The sequence below is a fragment of the Mytilus trossulus genome, chromosome 2 (genome assembly GCF_036588685.1).
Source record: "Mytilus trossulus isolate FHL-02 chromosome 2, PNRI_Mtr1.1.1.hap1, whole genome shotgun sequence".
In the NCBI taxonomy this organism is placed as follows: domain Eukaryota; kingdom Metazoa; phylum Mollusca; class Bivalvia; order Mytilida; family Mytilidae; genus Mytilus; species Mytilus trossulus.
The window spans coordinates 7,618,793-7,637,297 of record NC_086374.1 but is presented as its reverse complement, the minus strand read 5'-3'; the positions used below and the strand labels follow the sequence as shown (position 1 = coordinate 7,637,297).

Below are 18,505 nucleotides of genomic sequence, written 5' to 3'. Positions count from 1 at the left end.
TTTGTATTAATTTTTTTTAACAGTCGAGTGACATTGTTTTATTTTTGTTCAGTCGCACATTGATTTTTTCATTAAATCTAAATAGAAATTCTCAAACAAACGATTCTGAATTTTTTTCAAATATCAAAAAAAAAATACCCGGGGTAATACAAAAACAAATCTAAACTCATGAAAACCTACAACAATCATTCAATGAGTATTTCTATTTATATAACTCTGAACTATCAATGGCTATACCTTTGAAATTTTTATCGTGTTTTTAGGTTAAATGTGGAAAACGTCAGCTAATATCAACAAAATAATGTGAACTGACATGAGCAATCTCTGAGAAACGATCTGCTTGTCTGCGATTACTTTGAATAAGGAGCAAATAGAATATCAGCAAAATAGTACAAGTATTTGTGTTAAAAGACCGCTGAAATAACAAAATTGATTGTTCAGGACTTCGATTTGAACATTTCCCCAGTTTTTGGTGAGGTTCTTATTACTAAGTCTTTAGTTTTCTATGTTGTGTCTTGTGTACTAGCCATGGTGTTATCATTTCATTTTCGATCTAAGGGATTGTCCCTCTGGTATCACTCGCCCCTCTTTTTTTAACACTGCCACTCGAACTCGACGCAGCCAATGTCAATGCCATTACAACATGACGCTTGTGTTAAGTTTTTCATTGGTACATTAACGGCTCGTGACGTTGTTTTGTCGTTTACGACCCATTTATGTTGCTCGACTTTTGTACGAAATTTCAGAACTTTGCACTATATTTACACAGGTACTAGTACTTACATTCAGATTATCTATTCATTGAAAAGAATTAACACTTATGATTGTCTTTTTTTTTAAACTGTACTCCTTTTCAGCATCAAATTAACTTATTCAAAGTATATATAACAAGTAATTGCCAATGCACAAGATTGTTCATTAGGGCAATTAGCGTACTGTATGGCATGTTCAAGATACCATCATTACAAATATATATGCAAGTCTTGACATATATATCGCGTGGAAAGAACATGTCCCAAAGCTTGTTGATCTTCAATAGTTTAAATTCATCAATCCGTCTTCGTCAGGAAATTTGAAAAGCACCTCCATTATAAAACTGCTTGCATTTAAATTTTTTTTCTTATTTTCAAGTCTTACAAAATAACAGAATCATAACGTTTTTTTCAAAAGTGCACAAATACAATTATACAATAAAAATACATGGATTCTGGATCAAGAAGAACTATGCAAATCCGTCTGCCTATTGCTAAAATAAACAATAGACATTTTATAATGTAGTCGCACTATCTAGAACCGAAACAACAATGACAGAGACAGAAATTGGGGTACCACTGACTGCCTAAGAGGGCTCCTCTTCTAAATCCGCCTCTGAATAAATAGTTAACACTGTATAAATCAGTTTGTATTTGATTTCGATTCAAATGACGAATCAAGACAGTTTGCTGTTTCATAATTTTTTTTGATACGAAATCCGGCAAAGAAGTCACTGCCTATGAAAAAAAATGTGTCTTTTTCAAAGAAATAAAATTCCTTTACCGTGTCAGGTTCAGACGAGAATATTTGACGAGACTGTAAAGCTTGTTTTGATTTCTTTTATACGTACCTTTATCATAAAGGGGTATGAGATGACAGAAATAGGTACGACTTGATTTGTTCCGAGTAATCAATCATCATTTAAGTGGCAGATATTGCAATGTTGGATTTTGCTATTTTTGCCGTGACATTTGTTGGAGGACTTATAGCAGTTGTTATTTATCTCTATCCAGTTAGATTTGAATATATTTGATAGCTTAAGCGTTAAAATTATTAAGTCATTTCACCAACTGCGTACACTGAAATGACTAACATACCCTGCTTTCAATTTGACAGAATGTGAACATTTTTTATGGAGTGATTTCGCAAAAGATTGTGTATTTTACAGTGCTGATAAAAGACTTTACAAATGCCTTGACAACTACATATAGAGAATTATGAGGTCTTGAAAGGATCATTTTTTTTATGTGACAGCTTCCTCACGGCTTATAATCTACACACGCAGAACATTTGGTTTTGTAATAAAAACTGTGGGAGAATTTGCAGGTTGTTCTTGAGTGGAGTACCCCATTTAAAAAGGTATGTTCATTTCAAAATCTCAATTTTCTGATTCAACTGATCAAAATATTGAGAATCGGAGACTGATTTGATGTGGTGCATACTTTAACGAAGAGATACATGTATCATTTACTGTTGTAGGTTGAGTTGAAATTTGACAAAATCATTATCCCCATAAAAATTGCAGAAAAAGGAGACATTTAAATTTTGAAATGGTTCTAATAACAAATCAATAAATTCATAATTTTCTTTTTTCGGTCAATTGATATGAATGTTGTTTTGGGAAGGGCATGTACGCTGTCCGGTGTTGATAGACATCTTAATAAATCAGAAAACTACAATTTTTCATTATGCATGCGTGAGGGGATCGGTTTTGATTGAGGACATCTTGAAGCATGACGGGAAGGACAAACATTTTTTTTAATTTTCGGCTTTGTGAATTTTGTTAACTCAATAAATGTGATCAATGCTGATCAGAAAGCACAGATTTGTCTATATACTTAAATAGATGTAAACTGATCACAGATTCAATGAAATCAAACTATAATTTGTTTGTTCAATTTCAGGAAATGCAACTATTCAAAGGAAAAAGGAAGTGAGGACTAAAATTGGCTTTCTTCAAAAAGCCATGAAGATATCCAGTATCCCCGCCTACGAAACGAACCAAAACCTCTGGGAGTAGTCCTGTCTTCAAATGTACGTCTGAGGTCACCACATATAGTGTCGCCAATCAAAACCTCGACACCATTAGACGCAGTCTGTTCACTCAAAATTACAAAATATTTAAAACAACAAAGACAGGTATACGGAACTTATCATTTACGAACATCGATGAAAGCCATGATTATCTCGAGGAAGACCATGTAGTAGACAAAAAGGAAGACATAGAAGAAGACGATGTAGTAGACCACGAGGAAAACCACATAGAAGACCTTGAAGAAGGTATAAAGTTTTCCAAAGTGCTTTAGATAAACTCTAAGAGGTAGGGGAAAGTGAGAGAGTTTGGAATTTTTCATGATTACAAAGTGGACGTTTTCTTTTTAACAACATTGCATTCGACCCGTTTTTGGACATCGTTGAGTGGTTTGAAAAAAGACGAATCAAGACGAATGAGATCCTCCCCATCATCTCTGCAGTAGTTTTGTTTTTTGGTTAGGAAGCAAGTTGTTTGGATGTATGTCGCTTTTTTAGATTCATGTCTGGTGCAAAACACTTAAAGTGACATTTTATCAGGAACTTTAGCATCTTTGTCTCCGTTGACATCTAGAGTATATTTTGCATGTCCAAACGAAAACATTTAAGAGGCATCAATCCACTAGGGTCAGACTTCCCGTCAGTGTATAGTCCAGGTTTAATAAATTCAATGATTAATATAAAGGTCGAAAAAATTGCAGAACAAACGTCCTACATACTAATGTTTGATGGAAAAGAAGTCAGGAAAAAGGGGTTTTAAGGATGAACAGTCATTGCAAGATGGAAAGGAAATCAATGCCAAAGAAATAAATGCAATTTCAAAGCTCGTACAATTAATTAGGAACATAAATATGATAGACCCATTTGTTAAGTACACACAGTTACATGAAAGACAGAATGTTTTTGACCTTCTCAAAAAATGCTTTTATATAATATCCTCCAATATCTGGGAACTCAGAGAATTCAAGAAACGTAAAGAGGGTTCGCTTAGACGATTGAAAAAAATATTACAAAAATGTCATCATATTATGTGTTAGCCACAGAAGGACAGTTCTTAACATTAAAACACTCACTGACAAAGAACGATAAACCACTGTTGATGATGTATGAAAAATAAAGTAGTGTTAGAAAAACTCGTTTTGTTGCTTAAATGATTGCATTGGCTCTTACTAGCTTCACTGGAATTTACAAAAGACATGACAAACTGATTCAAATTTAAGTAATCTAGTCTATTTCAGGTGTTGAGGTATATTCAAATCCCATTCAAAAGCTGATTTTCAAATTAATTTTATAAAATGAATCTGATGCGGCAAACCATCACTATGACTTAAACCTTAACACGGAGATTGAATCTAGCTATCAGTTTTAAAGTGTCCAATATGCTCCTTATCAACGAAGGAGAGCTCTTGCTACATGTCACCATATACTTGTTTAGATAATTGCCCTACTCTCACAAATAGCGGATCTAACCCAATCAAAATGAAGGTCATACCATGCAAAAGATTGCTATTCTGTTCTAAAAAATATTGAATACAATCGGCATTTGTTGTACCACCACTTGATCTATCGTCAGGCTGACCCAGGCCCCAATTTGTATACGTTGTGTTTCGACCATATATCCATTCGAATTGTCCCTCATTCAATACGTCACTCCCGCCAATCCACCATAGTTGCACTGACGTCATGTCTACAAAAACAACTATCATGATAAAAAGTAAAACATATTGCAAATCCTTTTTCGGGAAAAACGTTTATATAAAAAAATTATTTAAAAACAAAAACAGTAGTATGTCGTCAAATCAATCAAGACAAAGCTCATGTCGCATAGTTCTTTATAAAAGCCCTCCGAAATCACAAATGTTAAACAATTCAAATGAGAAATCTAGCGGCATAATAAATATACAAAAAATAATGAAAGAAAACAAATTTGTAACAGTGCAACAGACGATAAATCACTGAAATACAGGCTCCTGCCTTATAAAGAATTACAGCTACATACCTAATGTGAGCGGGTTCACAACCCTCCACTTCCTGTGACAGTGGTGTAACAGTATAACATAAGAACAAACTATAGAAATTAGTTGAAAGAGGCTTAACTCATCAGATGGATACAATAGAAATACATATTAACAAAAAGATAGAGTAGACATGGCCGGGTACTTCTACATTTCAACAATTAAAAGACACTCTAAATAAAGATCTGAGAGTACTCGCAGTTACTGACAGCTAGTTCAAAGCCAATACAAACTTATTTAATTATTATAAAATTATAATCCTGGTACTTTTGATAACTATTATTTTGCCTTCGACTGTTGTCTGCTATTTGGTCGGATTGTTGTCTTTTTGACACATTTCCCATTACCTATCTCAATTTTTATTAAAAACAATATGTGTCTAAGACTAATTCATAAATCAGTACATATCCAACACCTGATGGATTTATTGCAAGGACATCAGAAAAACATGACCTTGTGCAATTTCAACATAAGGAATCGACAGATTGAAGAGTCATGAATGTGCATATTATGTATCTCACATTAATATTTAGTTTGCTTTTAATTTACTGATAACAAAATCAAAACACCAATAAAAAATAGTATTCAAAGATAAAATAGAATAAGTTTATTTAAATAATCGATACGTTTACCAGGATCGTCTCTAAATTAACGGGCGCGATAAATAACATTCCCATAAAATAAGGATGTGCTATCCCATTTGAAATAAGTTTTTTTTACAGGTATCAAACTTTGAAACCATAAGTTTGCTCTATTGTTATAGGTTTATAGTGTATAAACAAAACGGAATAAATAAACTTTTGTAAAGGAAGTTAATTCAATCTGTTAATAAATGTTGTCCATTGGAAATAAATCTGTCTCAAAATATGAACTAACTGCGTATTTCATTTAAATATATCAGGAACAGTTTTTCTTTGAATTCACTGTCTACTACAATTAGGTCGCCAGACTCGTTTTGGCCTCTTTTTCTGGATTTAGATGATCTGTCCGTCAAGGCAAAGTTGAACTTTAGACACAAGTCTAACTCCCATGCATATGCATAACCATTGTATAATCACGTTTTAACCTCTGTAAATAAAATGAGTACGTTTTCTTTAAATGATATCGCTATGTGTAGACTAGATTATATTAGCACTCCAAATTTATTAAATTTCGAACTCATAAGTCTAGGGAACATGGCTACGCTATAGTCTACATTGAAAGGCGACAAAACGACTAACAAGTTATCAAAACGCTACAATAAAAGCTGGAAGGCGGCTGATTGTTACATACCAAGATTTTATTTTCTATTTTGCACTTCTATAAAATTGAGAATGGAAATGGGGAAAGTGTCAAAGAGACAACAACCCAACCATAGAGCAGACAACAGCAGAAGGTCACCAATAGGTCTTCAATGCAGCGAGAAATTCCCGCTACCGGAGGCGTCCTTCAGCTGGCCCCCTAAACAAATATATATGCTACCTTTGATGACTTGACTATATTTAGAAGATAACTGTGTTGTATTCTAAGCTTGGCCTTCGTAAATCGGAGATTTTACTGTCGAAAATTGAGTTGACCTAACGACGCGTAGCGGAGCTAGGTTAACGGATATTTGCGACAGTAAAAAACGTTGATTTTACTGTCTCAAATTGAGTTTAGGTAGCAATACACAGTTAGGAAAAAACTTAAAATTGACACTCATAATTTTTAAACACTCTCTCTCCCCTCCTTTCTAACAAATAAGGCTTAATATTTGTGTTATGCATGTACATATTTATAGAAAGTGAATCTTCATAGATTTAATTTTTAATGGTCATAATGGTGAAATATAATCCCTTTTGAGTGTAACAATGGCAACAATCTGCCTTTCTTTGATAAAATATTTAGCAAAAAAAAGGGTTTACTTGTCATAAAAGTCTCCAAATTTGGTCCAATGGAAAATTTCAATCAATTACAGTGATACCTTTCCTGAAAGCATAGCTTTACATCTATTAATTGGTAAAAAATAAACATATTAATTTCTGCTCGTTTTTTTCATAAAATTGAATTGAAAAGATCGAGCGCAGAATCTTTTTTGATAAACACTACAATAATTTATGGACTTATGGACGGTGCGGATGGAAAATACGGATTGTCAAACAGATAAAAGGCATATAAAATGTTCATATAAACCCACTAAGAAGGCTTTATTATTGTACATTGCTACCTTAATAAGCAACGCGTAGCAGAGCTATTTACGGATATTTGCAACAGCAAAATCAAGTTTTACGACGATCAAGCTTAAGATACAATACAGTTATCTCCATTTTTATGCAGAATATTCAAATACACACCATTTTAGATATCATATGGCTTCAAGTTTTACCAAAAACAAATTTTAGACTCAAAATGTGACTTTCACATTTGTTTTGTGAGATTTCACATACCAAAAAAAGATCGGATTCACAAATGGTGGCTTTCTTAGTCACGGACATGTTGAAGGTTAGAATTCACCCCTTCAAAATATTTGTCAAACTCTAATGAAAAAAGTCGTTACAAACGGATTGCATCAGCATTCCCCTTCATCAGTGTGAATAGTTTAATTTTATAAAACAAATTGCAATTGAAGCAACATGGTATACAACGTTTGTCTTTTTTTTTAAGTTAAATCATAGAACAGAAAACTGTTACTTCAACTGACTGGAGGACTATATATGTGTGCACTTATCTCTTGAGATTCATCGTTCATTTATTTATTATAGTTACCTTTTGTTCTATAATAAATACCAGACAGCACTGTTTGAATTGAATAATTATCAGTCTGTTTGTGAACCGTTGTGCATCGCCTTGATGACTGGTTATAATAAATTGCATCACAGAAATCTTCAGAGTCACACATACAAGCGCATTCTATTAGGCCGAGGGCAGTTTTTCTTTGACCAATGACTCCCTGTACAGGACTAAAATCAAGTACAGGAATGTAAATCAGGAATTTCTCTGCTTTACCTGAAAACAGTTACATAAGCATCATCGCCAATGTTAAGACTATTTGTTAACAAAAATTAGATAGTATTTGCATAATTTGACGTTTTAACCTTGTGTCTAAGGAAACCTAATAGAAACTATTTGAAATGATTATTCAGCTATTTCAAAAATGTGAAATGATTTTCTTTATTGGCCTTGTTGGTATGCATTATCTTTAAAACATCTTACTTAAAAACTATTATCTATCGAACGAAAAATACAAAATCGTTTATAAATAGTACAACCAAACATGTCTTGCAATATAATAAGGTTTAACTACTTCAAAAAATGCATACCCCATATACCCATATAGATTGTCCTCAATGATATGACTAGGGCTAAAGTCAGTGTTAAAGTTATTGGAAATCTAAAATAATTCAGAAACAACAGAATAACTTTTTTATAGTCCCTTGTCTTTTAAGTATAGTATCGATTATTTTATATAATGGGGTTTGATTTACAGTATGAATAATGAATGTACTATATTAATGTAAATATTCCTATATGCAGTCATTTTAGCTTACTCATCAATGGAGAAAGTATACAAACAAACGTTGAAATTCAATCACGTCTAATGTTACAGAATTGTATCTAGCTTTTATGTCCTTATATAGATATAGGAAGATGTGGTGTGAGTGCCAATGAGACAACTCTCCATCCAAATAACAATTTATAAAAGTAAATCATTATAGATAAGTGTACGTCCTGCAACGCAGAGCCTTGGCTCACACCAAACAACAAGCTATCAAGAACCTCTAAATTACTCTGAATATAATTATGTTATCAGGAATACATTTACAGGCTACAGTTCATTATATACAGAAAAGGTCGTGTACTTTATGTTGGTCAGATTGACGGAGCACGAAGACAGCCTACCATGAATACCTCTGAACAAATCCTCACCCTTGAGAAATATATTGGTCAGTACCATTTACCTTCAAACCTTCGCAGTTCTCAAATATTTGTAAAAAAAGTTCGTTTACAAATATCTGTGTACTGTGCTTGATAATACCATTTTCATTGTGCAACGAAGTTTCAAAGTTCAAAGACTAACAAAGTTCGGTATGTATCTAAAGTGGAAAATTATTCATAACTTGAGGATAGATGTTTATTCTGATACAAATTTTTGATGGGTTTTTTATTTATAAATACAAACATAAATATTCCTCCAAAATCTAGAGCAACTTGATAGTTTTGATTTGTGTATCCTTTGGCTATTGGCTTTCACATCATAAAATTAACGAAAACTGACTTAAAATGTTAAGCCAAGTAAATAAGTGAGTACAATAAAAAAAAAAATAGGAAAAATAAATTACATCCATTGTTGTCAGTAGAAATGAAAATATTCAGACAATAGGAAACTCCAACTACAATATCAATGTCACGTCGTTTAGTCAAATTAGGAAAATTTATCATTGATCGGATATCAACATCAAAATTCGACTTAAATCAAAAACTATTCTGAAACAATAAATCATAGCAATCCCCGTTTACTGTAAGAAAATCATATTTAATTGAGTTAGAACATCCATATAATATGGAAGATTCTAGAATGAAACTTGTTAAAAAAAAATCTCTATTATCAAGAATAAATATGCTTCCAGTTTATCTCGGGTAAAACATATTCAATTTTATATACAACATAAATTGTAGCTGCTTAAACTGTTTGCATCGTTTTAAACAGGTAGTGCTTATGAAAAGAACATGAAATAGGAAACGACCTTCGATAAGTAATCAGATTGAAAAGCAGTGTTATATGTAGTTTATATTTTTGTTTCTATATAACACACCACCCAAAGAACACAAACAAATCGACATTTGTTCTTTACTGTAACTTTAATAATCATTCAAGTCGCCTTTAAAAACATTTGGATTAAGCACATGTATAGTTCATTTTAAAGTTTGTACCCAAATTTTTTGACGTTTTTACCTACTATGTGCATTTTTGCGCCTGTCCCAAGTCAGCAGCCTCTGGCCTTTGTTAGTCTTGTATTATTTTAATCTTAGTTTCTTGTGTACAATTTGGAAATTAGTATGACGTTCATTGTCACTGAACTAGCATATATTTGTTTAGGGGCCAGCTGAAGGACGGCTCCGGGTGCGGGAATTTCTCGCTACATTGGAGACCTGTCGGTGACCTTCTGCTGTTGTTTTTTATTTGGTCGGGTTGTTGTCTCTTTGATACATTCCCCATTTCCATTCTCAATTTTGTTGTTTTGCTCATACATTTTTGTCAATAAAAAGGAATTCAATGCAACTGTCATACAATTCAGAGGTATAGATAGCTATAAACCCGTCTTTAGTCCACCGTTTTTTACATAAGTATATGCATGTACCAAGTGAGAAAAATGAGAGTTGTTATCCTATTCGTTTTATATATTTGAGTTTGGTTTTTATCGTTAAAAGGACATTCCGTTTTTAATTTCCCTTAAAAAAAAAAAATTGTGTGTTAATTCACTTTTTTCAATGAGAAGTGAAGTTACAAGACACTGTGATCCAAACTAGCCCTCAATAAACAGACATCATTGGACAGTCATCAACATCTTATAACAAGATATATACTACTGTAAACCAACTTATTTTCGCGGATACTTTATTTCGTGTTTTACCCTTTCTTGACCACTTCGCGGCTATTTAATTTCGCGATTATTTGATTTACTTGATGACTTTATTAAGGAAAGATCAAAGATTGACACATTCACGACGATTTATATTCGCGTTATTTTTCTACTCGCGAAAGTCTCGAAAATAAATCGCTCGCGAAAATAAGTTGGTTTACAGTATTTGCCATGCTATTATCAAAGAGACCACCTCTCTATATATGTATATTCCAAAACTCTTTGGCATTTTATATATCTGTTGATAGTAAGGATTGCAAAAAAGTGCTTGTATGTAAAAGGAAGAAGATGTTACGGGTAAAGAGAAAAGAAAACACCAATCGAAGAGATATAGTCAACACCTTATCCTCTTCATATAATAAAATTGATAATACACATGACTTCAGCGGCCTGGTGTTATACAAACGTTACTCATTTTGTTTTAAACGGTTTTGGGATATTTAATTGTCCTAATCTGTACATTTCTTGTTGTCAGTAGGTAAGATTTTCTCTACTTCTTTTTTTCCCTTTTTAGACTAATCCATTTGGATCCATTTGTTTTCGATGGTATGAATTTTTGTGGACTGCTCAAATTTAGTTTTTAGTGGATTTTTTAGCGTATACAAAAGTTTTGATTCGTTGATCATTTGAATTTGTGGTTGACCTGTGTCCACGAAACACACGAAAAAATGGTATCCAACATATAATAATGTATCCGCAGTAATCGTCATGATTTAATAGAAGAAAACGTATGTATATTCTTATCATTTGAATACTGTCATCTTTCCATAACATTAGGTCATTATTCTCGTTAAACCCCCTGAAAACAAGCATATTTAACAGCAGTTACACATCAATATTTACCTTTTGACAAAATGAGAACTAGCAAGCTTTTCCATATCAACTCCATCATAAATTGTAGCAAAACTGTCACCATGCAACGTATATATATATATATATCATTAGCTATTGGTGAAACCAGATTTAATCTATGTATGTACATGAATGAATTCCTTATTCCATTTCGATATATCATGCATGGTAAACTGATGGATTGAAATGTACATTTTACGAGCAATATAACAACAACAAATTATGTGTCTATAAAATAAAGTAGGATTTGGAACTTCTCGTTCAATCTCCAACAGAGTAAAATCGAATGACAAAGAAGGGATGTGTCGAGAATACTTAAACCTTGAACAACATTATTTTGGTTTTCAATAATTATTTCTAGGGTAACAATACTAAAAGATCATAGCTCAGAACCACAAACTTGAAATTCATCTCCAGTTTTGATAATTAACCGAATTTCGTTTTGTTTCTTTTCCATAATGTTCGAAGAAATATTTTAATGGCAATGATTGATATTTTGCTTTTTAATATCATTTTTTTCTCGTAAGCGATAGTGAAGCTATTTTTACCACGACTTCGATTGTGGTTTACCATTTACATCGTCTTGTCTTTTAAGTACCGAACATGACCAAATCCTGAATATGACTGTTTTGCTGATTGTGAATTAGCTTTTCTATAAGACGTGTCACGGTATATGTTTATAGAACATTCAAGTATCTAAATACTATGTTTTATTTGTAATTCTGATTGTATATTGTTAAATGTCTTATCGTTTGTAGTTGTAATACTATTTTTTTCTATTCTGTTGTTTTCACACTTTTTGTTTAGTATGGCATTATTTCGTTTGATAACTGATGCAAAAAAGAGTCAGACATACTTACTTTATCTGTTTTTTTCAAAGATATTATCATTATATGGAGCAAATAATTGGCCTTCACATATAAAATCTGTTTTAAATCTATTACAGGAAAGGATAATGGGGGGAAATCATAAAAAAAAAACATCGAACGTGATTGAATGGAGTAAATTATTTGATCTAGCGATGTTCACATGTTGCACATAACCTTAACTCAAAGAGTCCGACTTATGGAACATTAGTTCTGAGTTTCTTAATATTTTTTCTGAAATATATAAACGACTCGAATAATATTAGTTTGGTAAAATTTTGACAAATTTATCAATGTATATTGATTTCAGGATATACGAGGAAACCAATGCACAGTTATACATTTAAAAAAGAACATTAGTCTAAAAACTACAATTTCAAAATAGTCATAATCAGTAATCTAAAATCGTGTGACACATTCTAAATAGTAGGCAAATGGAATTTTTTTTAAATCTTGTTAGAATTATTTTCAGTTATAACAAAATTCTGTTGATAGTAAGGATTGCAAAAAAGTGTTTGTATGTAAAAGGAAGAAGATGTTACGGGTAAAGAGAAAAGAAAACACCAATCGAAGAGATATAGTCAACACCTTATCCTCTTCATATAATAAAATTGATAATACACATGACTTCAGCGGCCTGGTGTTATACAAACGTTACTCATTTTGTTTTAAACGGTTTTGGGATATTTAATTGTCCTAATCTGTACATTTCTTGTTGTCAGTATGTAAGATTTTCTCTACTTCTTTTTTTCCCTTTTTAGACTAATCCATTTGGATCCATTTGTTTTCGTTGGTATGAATTTTTGTGGACTGCTCAAATTTAGTTTTTAGTGGATTTTTTAGCGTATACAAAAGTTTTGATTCGTTGATCATTTGAATTTGTGGTTGACCTGTGTCCACGAAACACACGAAAAAAATAGTATCCAACATATAATAATGTATCTGCAGTAATCGTCATGATTTAATAGAAGAAAACGTATGTATATTCTTATCATTTGAATATTGTCATCTTTCCATAACATTAGGTCATTATTCTCGTTAAACCCCCTGAAAACAAGCATATTTAACAGCAGTAACACATCGATATTTACCTTTTGACAAAATGAGAACTAGCAAGCTTTTCCATATCAACTCCATCATAAATTATAGCAAAACTGTCACCATGCAACGTATATATATATATATCATTAGCTATTGGTGAAACCAGATTTAATCTATGTATGTACATGAATGAATTCCTTATTCCATTTCGATATATCATGCATGGTAAACTGATGGATTGAAATGTACATTTTACGAGCAATATAACAACAACAAATTATGTGTCTATAAAATAAAGTAGGATTTGGAACTTCTCGTTCAATCTCCAACAGAGTAAAATCGAATGACAAAGAAGGGATGTGTCGAGACTACTTAAACCTTGAACAACATTATTTTGGTTTTTTAATAATTATTTCTAGGGTAACAATACTAAAAGATCATAGCTCAGAACCACAAACTTGAAATTCATCTCCAGTTTTGATAATTAACCGAATTTCGTTTTGTTTCTTTTCCATAATGTTCGAAGAAATATTTTAATGGCAATGATTGATATTTTGCTTTTTAATATCATTTTTTTCTCGTAAGCGATAGTGAAGCTATTTTTACCACGACTTCGATTGTGGTTTACCATTTACATCGTCTTGTCTTTTTAGTACCGAACATGACCAAATCCTGAATATGACTGTTTTGCTGATTGTGAATTAGCTTTTCTATAAGACGTGTCACGGTATATGTTTATAGAACATTCAAGTATCTAAATACTATGTTTTATTTGTAATTCTGATTGTATATTGTTAAATGTCTTATCGTTTGTAGTTGTAATACTATTTTTTTCTATTCTGTTGTTTTCACACTTTTTGTTTAGTATGGCATTATTTCGTTTGATAACTGATGCAAAAAAGAGTCAGACATACTTACTTTATCTGTTTTTTTCAAAGATATTATCATTATATGGAGCAAATAATTGGCCTTCACATATAAAATCTGTTTTAAATCTATTACAGGAAAGGATAATGGGGGGAAATCATAAAAAAAAAACATCGAACGTGATTGAATGGAGTAAATTATTTGATCTAGCGATGTTCACATGTTGCACATAACCTTAACTCAAAGAGTCCGACTTATGGAACATTAGTTCTGAGTTTCTTAATATTTTTTCTGAAATATATAAACGACTCGAATAATATTAGTTTGGTAAAATTTTGACAAATTTATCAATGTATATTGATTTCAGGATATACGAGGAAACCAATGCACAGTTATACATTTAAAAAAGAACATTAGTCTAAAAACTACAATTTCAAAATAGTCATAATCAGTAATCTAAAATCGTGTGACACATTCTAAATAGTAGGCAAATGGAATTTTTTTTAAATCTTGTTAGAATTATTTTCAGTTATAACAAAATTCTGTTGATAGTAAGGATTGCAAAAAAGTGTTTGTATGTAAAAGGAAGAAGATGTTACGGGTAAAGAGAAAAGAAAACACCAATCGAAGAGATATAGTCAACACCTTATCCTCTTCATATAATAAAATTGATAATACACATGACTTCAGCGGCCTGGTGTTATACAAACGTTACTCATTTTGTTTTAAACGGTTTTGGGATATTTAATTGTCCTAATCTGTACATTTCTTGTTGTCAGTATGTAAGATTTTCTCTACTTCTTTTTTTCCCTTTTTAGACTAATCCATTTGGATCCATTTGTTTTCGTTGGTATGAATTTTTGTGGACTGCTCAAATTTAGTTTTTAGTGGATTTTTTAGCGTATACAAAAGTTTTGATTCGTTGATCATTTGAATTTGTGGTTGACCTGTGTCCACGAAACACACGAAAAAAATAGTATCCAACATATAATAATGTATCTGCAGTAATCGTCATGATTTAATAGAAGAAAACGTATGTATATTCTTATCATTTGAATATTGTCATCTTTCCATAACATTAGGTCATTATTCTCGTTAAACCCCCTGAAAACAAGCATATTTAACAGCAGTTACACATCAATATTTACCTTTTGACAAAATGAGAACTAGCAAGCTTTTCCATATCAACTCCATCATAAATTATAGCAAAACTGTCACCATGCAACGTATATATATATATATCATTAGCTATTGGTGAAACCAGATTTAATCTATGTATGTACATGAATGAATTCCTTATTCCATTTCGATATATCATGCATGGTAAACTGATGGATTGAAATGTACATTTTACGAGCAATATAACAACAACAAATTATGTGTCTATAAAATAAAGTAGGATTTGGAACTTCTCGTTCAATCTCCAACAGAGTAAAATCGAATGACAAAGAAGGGATGTGTCGAGACTACTTAAACCTTGAACAACATTATTTTGGTTTTCAATAATTATTTCTAGGGTAACAATACTAAAAGATCATAGCTCAGAACCACAAACTTGAAATTCATCTCCAGTTTTGATAATTAACCGAATTTCGTTTTGTTTCTTTTCCATAATGTTCGAAGAAATATTTTAATGGCAATGATTGATATTTTGCTTTTTAATATCATTTTTTTCTCGTAAGCGATAGTGAAGCTATTTTTACCACGACTTCGATTGTGGTTTACCATTTACATCGTCTTGTCTTTTAAGTACCGAACATGACCAAATCCTGAATATGACTGTTTTGCAGATTGTGAATTAGCTTTTCTATAAGACGTGTCACGGTATATGTTTATAGAACATTCAAGTATCTAAATACTATGTTTTATTTGTAATTCTGATTGTATATTGTTAAATGTCTTATCGTTTGTAGTTGTAATACTATTTTTTTTCTATTCTGTTGTTTTCACACTTTTTGTTTAGTATGGCATTATTTCGTTTGATAACTGATGCAAAAAAGAGTCAGACATACTTACTTTATCTGTTTTTTTCAAAGATATTATCATTATATGGAGCAAATAATTGGCCTTCACATATAAAATCTGTTTTAAATCTATTACAGGAAAGGATAATGGGGGGAAATCATAAAAAAAAAACATCGAACGTGATTGAATGGAGTAAATTATTTGATCTAGCGATGTTCACATGTTGCACATAACCTTAACTCAAAGAGTCCGACTTATGGAACATTAGTTCTGAGTTTCTTAATATTTTTTCTGAAATATATAAACGACTCGAATAATATTAGTTTGGTAAAATTTTGACAAATTTATCAATGTATATTGATTTCAGGATATACGAGGAAACCAATGCACAGTTATACATTTAAAAAAGAACATTAGTCTAAAAACTACAATTTCAAAATAGTCATAATCAGTAATCTAAAATCGTGTGACACATTCTAAATAGTAGGCAAATGGAATTTTTTTTAAATCTTGTTAGAATTATTTTCAGTTATAACAAAATTCTGTTGATAGTAAGGATTGCAAAAAAGTGTTTGTATGTAAAAGGAAGAAGATGTTACGGGTAAAGAGAAAAGAAAACACCAATCGAAGAGATATAGTCAACACCTTATCCTCTTCATATAATAAAATTGATAATACACATGACTTCAGCGGCCTGGTGTTATACAAACGTTACTCATTTTGTTTTAAACGGTTTTGGGATATTTAATTGTCCTAATCTGTACATTTCTTGTTGTCAGTATGTAAGATTTTCTCTACTTCTTTTTTTCCCTTTTTAGACTAATCCATTTGGATCCATTTGTTTTCGTTGGTATGAATTTTTGTGGACTGCTCAAATTTAGTTTTTAGTGGATTTTTTAGCGTATACAAAAGTTTTGATTCGTTGATCATTTGAATTTGTGGTTGACCTGTGTCCACGAAACACACGAAAAAAATAGTATCCAACATATAATAATGTATCTGCAGTAATCGTCATGATTTAATAGAAGAAAACGTATGTATATTCTTATCATTTGAATATTGTCATCTTTCCATAACATTAGGTCATTATTCTCGTTAAACCCCCTGAAAACAAGCATATTTAACAGCAGTTACACATCAATATTTACCTTTTGACAAAATGAGAACTAGCAAGCTTTTCCATATCAACTCCATCATAAATTATAGCAAAACTGTCACCATGCAACGTATATATATATATATCATTAGCTATTGGTGAAACCAGATTTAATCTATGTATGTACATGAATGAATTCCTTATTCCATTTCGATATATCATGCATGGTAAACTGATGGATTGAAATGTACATTTTACGAGCAATATAACAACAACAAATTATGTGTCTATAAAATAAAGTAGGATTTGGAACTTCTCGTTCAATCTCCAACAGAGTAAAATCGAATGACAAAGAAGGGATGTGTCGAGACTACTTAAACCTTGAACAACATTATTTTGGTTTTCAATAATTATTTCTAGGGTAACAATACTAAAAGATCATAGCTCAGAACCACAAACTTGAAATTCATCTCCAGTTTTGATAATTAACCGAATTTCGTTTTGTTTCTTTTCCATAATGTTCGAAGAAATATTTTAATGGCAATGATTGATATTTTGCTTTTTAATATCATTTTTTTCTCGTAAGCGATAGTGAAGCTATTTTTACCACGACTTCGATTGTGGTTTACCATTTACATCGTCTTGTCTTTTAAGTACCGAACATGACCAAATCCTGAATATGACTGTTTTGCTGATTGTGAATTAGCTTTTCTATAAGACGTGTCACGGTATATGTTTATAGAACATTCAAGTATCTAAATACTATGTTTTATTTGTAATTCTGATTGTATATTGTTAAATGTCTTATCGTTTGTAGTTGTAATACTATTTTTTTCTATTCTGTTGTTTTCACACTTTTTGTTTAGTATGGCATTATTTCGTTTGATAACTGATGCAAAAAAGAGTCAGACATACTTACTTTATCTGTTTTTTTCAAAGATATTATCATTATATGGAGCAAATAATTGGCCTTCACATATAAAATCTGTTTTAAATCTATTACAGGAAAGGATAATGGGGGGAAATCATAAAAAAAAAACATCGAACGTGATTGAATGGAGTAAATTATTTGATCTAGCGATGTTCACATGTTGCACATAACCTTAACTCAAAGAGTCCGACTTATGGAACATTAGTTCTGAGTTTCTTAATATTTTTTCTGAAATATATAAACGACTCGAATAATATTAGTTTGGTAAAATTTTGACAAATTTATCAATGTATATTGATTTCAGGATATACGAGGAAACCAATGCACAGTTATACATTTAAAAAAGAACATTAGTCTAAAAACTACAATTTCAAAATAGTCATAATCAGTAATCTAAAATCGTGTGACACATTCTAAATAGTAGGCAAATGGAATTTTTTTTAAATCTTGTTAGAATTATTTTCAGTTATAACAAAATTCTGTTGATA

The 18,505-nt window shown here is 31.4% G+C and overlaps 1 protein-coding gene across 1 annotated transcript in view; it reads left to right on the top strand.

Moving 5' to 3' along the window:
* The first annotated feature begins 1,691 nt into the window (after positions 1-1,691).
* The window catches only part of LOC134706413 (cytochrome P450 20A1-like), a 58,017-nt gene continuing 41,203 nt past the window's right edge, over positions 1,692-18,505 (top strand). The window contains exon 1 of the mRNA XM_063565330.1: positions 1,692-1,765. Coding sequence (XP_063421400.1) covers positions 1,694-1,765 — 72 coding nt within the window. The 5' untranslated portion in view covers positions 1,692-1,693. The remainder of the gene's footprint in view (positions 1,766-18,505) is intronic.